This window comes from Acanthisitta chloris, unplaced genomic scaffold (assembly GCF_000695815.1).
Source record: "Acanthisitta chloris isolate BGI_N310 unplaced genomic scaffold, ASM69581v1 scaffold8597, whole genome shotgun sequence".
NCBI lineage: Eukaryota > Metazoa > Chordata > Aves > Passeriformes > Acanthisittidae > Acanthisitta > Acanthisitta chloris.
Genome location: NW_008684257.1, coordinates 16,706 through 23,590, shown reverse-complemented (window position 1 = coordinate 23,590; position 6,885 = coordinate 16,706). Strand labels below are relative to the sequence as shown.

At 44.8% G+C, this 6,885-nt stretch overlaps 1 protein-coding gene across 1 annotated transcript in view; it reads right to left on the bottom strand.

The window, feature by feature from the left end:
* Positions 1-472: 472 nt before the first annotated feature.
* Positions 473-6,885, bottom strand: part of TMTC1 (transmembrane and tetratricopeptide repeat containing 1) — a gene marked incomplete at its 5' end in the record, with an annotated part of 19,558 nt that continues 13,145 nt past the window's right edge. The window contains 6 exons of the mRNA XM_009079267.1: positions 473-1,423; positions 2,167-2,244; positions 3,393-3,515; positions 3,906-4,043; positions 4,166-4,310; positions 5,064-5,199. Coding sequence (XP_009077515.1) covers positions 1,283-1,423; positions 2,167-2,244; positions 3,393-3,515; positions 3,906-4,043; positions 4,166-4,310; positions 5,064-5,199 — 761 coding nt within the window. The remainder of the gene's footprint in view (positions 1,424-2,166; positions 2,245-3,392; positions 3,516-3,905; positions 4,044-4,165; positions 4,311-5,063; positions 5,200-6,885) is intronic.

The following is a 6,885-nucleotide window of genomic DNA, read 5'->3' as shown; positions in this document are numbered from 1 at the left end:
AATCATTAGAGGGAATTATTCAAGCACACCTTGGTGGCACTGCATTTTTCTAACTTCAGACAATACAAGTCACAACGCCCCGTTACGTGGCCAGCTGCGAAAGATATTGCCCAATTCGTATAAAACAGAGACTATATATTAATTATTTGATTATTATAAGTTAAATAAATAAAGCTCAAAAATAAAAGCCCCAGTTCTGAAGAGAATTTGTTTTCCCACTTCGGTATTTAAAAAATATATATTTATGACTGTTCAACTGTAGGTCATTTTCTGTATCTCTTGGGGGAGGGGGTGAGAACACTTTGACAAAGTGTTTTGTCAGTGTTATCACGATGATAATAGGGCTTTGTCCCTGCACACCCATAAAAGAGCCTCCTTAGTACCTTTCTAGGCCAGGAAATATTCCCTAATCTCTCTGTGGCTTTACTTTACCTTCTATATTGATCAGATAGATTGTTTGTTTTTCATACCAGGGACTGAGCAGGAGGACAAGTAATCCTAGAGCTTCCCATTGCCTTTGGATGTTTCAGGCTTTTTCAGAGTAATAATTATTTGGCCTGGAGGGAGAGGGCAAAGGGTAAAGCCACATGATATTTGACAAAACTGACATCATGAACCTGACTTACTACAAAATTACTATCTAATGAGTAAAACATTCAGGTTAAGTTTTCCCTCAAAGGATCATTTGTCCTACTTGTAGAATCATCCTTCCAGGGCAATATTTAGATAGTTTTCCCTTTCTTTAGAATAATTTTCAAGTCACATTTAGAGCTGTAAAAGTTGCCACCATTTCCTCAGCATTAACCCCTTGAAACCTTTTCATGTGACCATAATGACCATTTTTCCTGTCTGCAGCAAGACCTGGACAGCACTTGCAATGAAGCCCATCAGGAATACTCTACATGGATGAGGTGAGCCCGTGTTGAGTAACAGGAGGTGCTACTTCACCCCTGCTGCAATGGATGAGTGCTGCATCTCCATGGTTTCCCCAGTGATAACCAAGATGTTGAAGGTACATCTCCCATCCACACTCCTGGTGTGATTAAAATGGGTTCAGCCTAAACATAAATCTTGATTAAAGGAAGGTTTTCATTCATTCTCCAGCATGTCCCACAGGAGCTGAATGTCTCCTGTGACTTTGGTCAAACATAAGCATGCATTCGAAATTTGCCTTCTTTAATTCTGAGTCCTATCAGAGTTCCTTCAGTATCACTTTGAGCAACAGACTTCCATCACACTCTTCTCCAAGGGGCATAAGTGTCTTTCCACTGGTGACTGAATGCTATGCTTGGTCTTTCTCCTGGACTTCCTGAAACCGTTTCTCCAAGCGATCCAGTTTGGCCAGATTCTCCTTCAGCAACTTGCTGTTTGGAACCAGCTGTAAGGCTTTCTCATAGTAGTCCCGGGCAGTGACGTAGCTCCCCTGCAAACAAAATGGGTGGCAGATCTCATTCACATGCCCTGACATAGAAAGTTCATTCCTAAGGAAAGGTGAAGACTATAACACAGGGGAAACAGAGCTCATGAAACTTTACATTGTTAAGTTATGAGAATACATCTTCATTATGAAATAGATCACTGAGTGCCATTAGCCTAAATTTGATGAAACACACAAGGCAAGAAGTAGATATACATTTTTCTGTTATGTTGCATCAGAAGAGTTTTACTCAGCAACAGGACAGCTTAAGGACATCACACAATGTGACTCCTTAAGACCAAAATCATAATGATATGCTAAAGTATTCAAAAAAATAAGCAACCACAGGGCAGACTGTCTATTTCCATAATTTCATGCCAGTATTCTGCATTAGACATCTTTATTAAATTAGTTAGGTAGAGAGAAATCTTAAAAGTCAGCTCATGGTGACATTTTTCTAAGGTAGGTCAACGACTGAAGCAGGAAAGCTTTAGAGTTGGGCAGGTTGTTCCTTGCAGCATGCCCTCTTAAAATACAAGATTTACATTCCAAGATACATATTACCAAGTAACCTGGTTACAAAATTGTAGTTGGGGTGGAGAGACTTTCCTTCTTTTTGGATAAAATATGTTGGGAACACTTGCTGTTCACAAACATGCAATTCTTGGCAGTTTGAAACCAATTTAGCTTTCTGTCCTGAGTAGTAGTCTCTGCACTTGATAGCTTAAGGAAAAGCAAAATTGTCATACCTTGATGTGCTCGATGCCTCCCATATTCATCCAGGCCTGTGCTTGGTCTGGGTTCAGCTCCACAGCCCGCTTATAGCTCTACATAAACATGAAACATTTTTAGGTTAAGAGTCTTCAAACAAAACTAGTGCTGGAGGGGAAGGAGAAACAGTTTCCTCGCCTGAAGCCATTTAAAATGTAATTTCAAATTCTTCTCATATACAATGCACAAACGGAATTTCATTTTCTTTACAGCAGGGGCAATATAATATACTGCTTCATGGCTGAGTTTGTCTCACAGGTTTCTCCTGCTGACAGCACTGTACAAGGAGCCACCCCTGTGATCCCCTCCCTGCCCCCTGCACCACTGGGGTCTCCTGCACATCAGGGTCATTTCCTTGGGCAATGCCAACCACAGCCATATGGTTTCTCTTTATCTGAATGGCTTTGATTTGGAGCTGGCAGCAGACTTCAGTACAGACACTTATGTGGAGGTTTCACAAGGACCTGAAGGCAGTGCTTTCCCTCCCCACTGCTTCTGCCACTCTGCATAGGAGAAGGAGCAATAAAGACCTTCTGGACTCTGTCAAACAGAATGATTTTACAGTGTTACAACAGGAAGAGATTCAAATCAGGATTAAATATCTCTAGAGGTATTGAGAACATTCAAAACTGTCACAATAATGTTATCTGGGTTGGAAGCGACCCTAAAGATCATATTGTTCCAATTCCCCTGCCATTGTCAGGGACACCTTCCACTAGACCAGGTTGCTTCTGTATGATTATTTAATACTAACATAATTTCTGAGCTATCAAGCTCCACAGAATAAGCCAATCTCTCAGCTAATAGTTACTGAGGTAAAATATAACAACATGGTGAGCTCTCACAGGTGCTCAAGCTTTCACTTAAGCCACCTGGAGTTGGCCATTGACAGCAAGAAGGGCTGGGGCTCAATGGGACAAGGGTCTAGTCAATTAAAGAAGGCCTAGGCTCCTCCATAATCCCACCACAAATCTGTGCTTCACCTCTCAGAGCAGGGAGCTGGATTTCCAGACAGGAATGAGGAAAAAAGTTGCAATTAAATCTAGTAAAGTTAGCTGCCCTATAGCTTCCTCTGTACTACCTGAGGAACTCTGAGCCCCTAAGTCCAGCAGCCAGGGTATATGCACCAGGGAGTATTAAATGCAATGAGCCAACTCTATCACGTAACCTATAAAACTAACCATAGGTCTTAGAGCAGTCATACCTCGAAAGCCTGGTCAAGGAGATTCTGTTCTCTTAGCTGGTTTCCTTTAGTGAAAAAGAGCTCTGATATGACTTTTGGATCCTTTGGTTTTAGCTGAAGTGCTTTTTCTATAGCTTCAAGCGCCTGTGAAAAAGCAAGAGGACATTATGTTACCATATTCAGTGCCTTCCCCCTTCTCATGCTCTCCTCACCATTAAGGACTCTCAGCCCAACAGTCATCTTCCTCCTTCCCTTGTTTGCCCCACATCATTAACACATGGAAATGAGTTTTTTAGATGCCTGGGGCTGATGGGCAGTGGGGCTGACAGCAGTAGGAGCAGTAAGTGATAAGAAAACCACACTGCTTAGCTTCAGTCTCATCAGTACCCAGATAAAAAGAAGGGTTTAGTGAAAAAATAATCTACTGGATGTATGCTAAAGCATGTGACATGCCTCTGGAGAGATAGAGTGCAAAATTCAGCCTCAGCTCTGAGTGTGAGCCCGTGGGTCAAGGGTACCCCATGGCCATAGTACCTTGGCATAGTGCTCCTGCTTGCTGTAGATGGCTGACAGAAGGCGGTAGCACTCCAGACACTCTGCATCCTCATTAAGTATATGGTTTGTCATCTTTTCAGCTTCTTTTGTCCTCCCCATCATTGCTAAAACCTGTGCCTACAGAGACACATTATAAAGGGTTATGATCTTAAAAGGCTCAACCCTCTGTAATACATGATGCTGCACCCAGTGACTGATGCTCCACTTTTGTGCCCTGGCTGAGCTTGCCCCGCACTCACCAGTGCCAGTCGGATCTCTTTGTTTGAAGGCTGCAGTGATGCTGCTTCCCTGTAAACCTGCAATGCTTCCTCATAGCGTCCTGTGTTGTAATACAGAGCCCCGAGAGGGGACAGGATTTCAGCCTTCTGGGATACCTTCAGTGCCCTGAATTTGGGGAAAAGAGATGCTTCCAGTTGGCATGGGGATTGAAGGGAAGAGTCAGGTGTGGCTTGTGCTGGGATGGAGCAGCAAAGCTCTGCACCCTGCTCATCCCCAACCTGGGAAGCATAAAGTTAAGGTCCCAGGGAGGGATGACTGTGCTTACAGCAGCAATCCCCCTGGCCACCTGAGAAGAGGAAAGGGCCATTTCCAAAGTACACATGAGCATGCAGCAGGAGGGGATGGCTGACAGTGATGGAACCTGGGGAGTGTCAGCCCAAAAAAGAGGCAAAAAGACCCCACCCAGTCCACCTCACTGTGTACTGGGAGTCAGAGCCTACCTGTTGGCACATAGCTGGAAAGGGACAGAGTTCCTGATAGTGCCAAGGGTTTGGTGCTGGGCTGTGCAGAAGTTATGACTGTTACTGGTGCAACACCCATAGACCAGCTTCAAGCAGGGTGGGAGTTGTGCTAACAACCTGCTAATGCCACTGAGAAACCTCTGACTATTGTTAAAACATCCCCCAGCCAGAAGCTGCAGTGCCCATCCTGGGGACTTGGGAAAGGCCCAGGGAAGTCAACACTGCCTGAGTCTGTGCTGCATCTCCAAGCACGCCCCAAAAATAGCCAAATCTAGTTTCAGATGGAGAATGAAGGGAGGAAATCCCAAACATGCTCTGAAAGATTTGTGTATAAAGCTCTTTAGTAGAGACAAGTGGTACAGGGGGAGGAGGAAAACCTCTGTCCAAAAATCCTTACCGCTTGTACCACACTTCTGCCTCTTTGCTCTGCCCCAGGGAGCGGTGAAGCCTGCCCAGGTTCACCATGGCCACGTGGTGAGCAGGGCTCAGGTGGATGGCCTGCCTGTAGTGGGACATGGCTTGCTCAGGAGACCCTGCAGAAGAAAATAGCTATTAAACTGGTGCATTAGAAAAATCCTGCCACAAGCTCAGCATGTGGTAATGTTCCGGGTTTTCTTTCATCTGTTGCCCTATGCATGGGAAACATTTTGATAAAGAAATCCTCCCTCAGCCATTTTAAACTAAGTGTAAGAAAAACTGCTGTCCAAACTAAGATTTAGGCTCCAATATTCAGAGATGATCCTCAGAAACAGATTTTCTAGGGATGGGTTTTTGCAAGCCGAGGGTACAGTCACCAGAAGATGACTCCTGACTGAATCACACTGCAGCAGGGAGGCACCTTGTGTGCTAAGGACAGAGCCTACCCCAGAGGTGAGCTGAGGCACAGGTCCCATCTCCTGGTAGAGCATTCTTCCCTGACCCACTGGAGAGATAGGCAACAAGAGACGGGGAGAACCAGCCACCCTGTATTCCCCAGAGCTGCAAATAGCTTCAGTTCTTTCCAAGCAGAGACTATTCCCTCCCCCTCTGCTGTGCTGCTCCAAGCTCCAGCTCAGTCTCCACGTGTTGCTCAACAAGACTGGGAGTAGCTGCCAGTGATCAGCTAATTCCCACCTCGGGACAATAAATCCCAGACCAGAGGTGTCCAGGTGCCTGTTTTCGAGCATGTATGCATCATCTGTGCTGAGAGGAGCCATTGGGTGGCACTGCTTCGCTGTGAGAAAATGTTTACGGGTGCAAGGTCCTGCAGTCCATGACATCACCCAGCAACACAACCAAATACAACGCAAAAAGAAAGGTGCAAGGCCCAAAAGCCCAAAGTTCTCTTTTTGACAATATATTTTTATTTAGCTAAGTAATAGTGAAAGTATAAAGTTCCAGCATTTCAGCAAAGTGAATATTTTAACCCCAGGGCTCGTTTAATTGGTTTGCAAACTCCAGACCAGATAATCTCCTGATGAAAACAAATACTTGCAGAGCTTTGTCCACCAACAAAGCTTTTGAGTGTTGGCATTTTTTAAATCAATCACTTCACAATATATTTAATTCTGTTTCTAGTTGGAAAGCAGATCTCAAGAACAGCCTGTGCATGTATGTATATGAACAGCACTACATATGCTGCTGTGGGAATTTTGCTTTCATAGCTTTTCAGATCTAGTCTCTGGGGTTTTATTTCTGAGACCATGTATGCAACTTGAAAGTCACATGGACACTTCTCAATGTCTCCTCTACAGGAGAGAGAAGGAACATCTGTGGGGAGATTTAGAAGTGCTTAAGATTCACCTAAGGCTGACAACATATTCTTCAAGGCATGACTTTTTCAAAACATCCAGCAGCAGCCTTGATCTTTCCCCACCACTGAGCAGGCAGATGCTTTTGAAAATTATATCTACAAAACATCCTGGAAAGCAGCTGGGCATGCACCTCGGTCCATCAGTCAGCCAGTGCCTCCCCTGCTCAACACACAGGGGGAATGTGCATTGTTAAGGGAGACACATTGAGTGTCTATGACCCTGCAGAGCTGTCTAGAGTTATGGCTCCCCAGAGCTGAGACCTTTTGCTGCACAAAATACTGCACGTTAATCCACACGGTGCTTCACACCATGGCTCTGTGCCACCAGGGAAGAGCACAGCTCACTACCAGCCACTTCCTTCATGCCCTGTCATGTCTCCAGGAGGGCTATTGACACATCATGCCTGAAGGATCAGAAGTCAGTAGG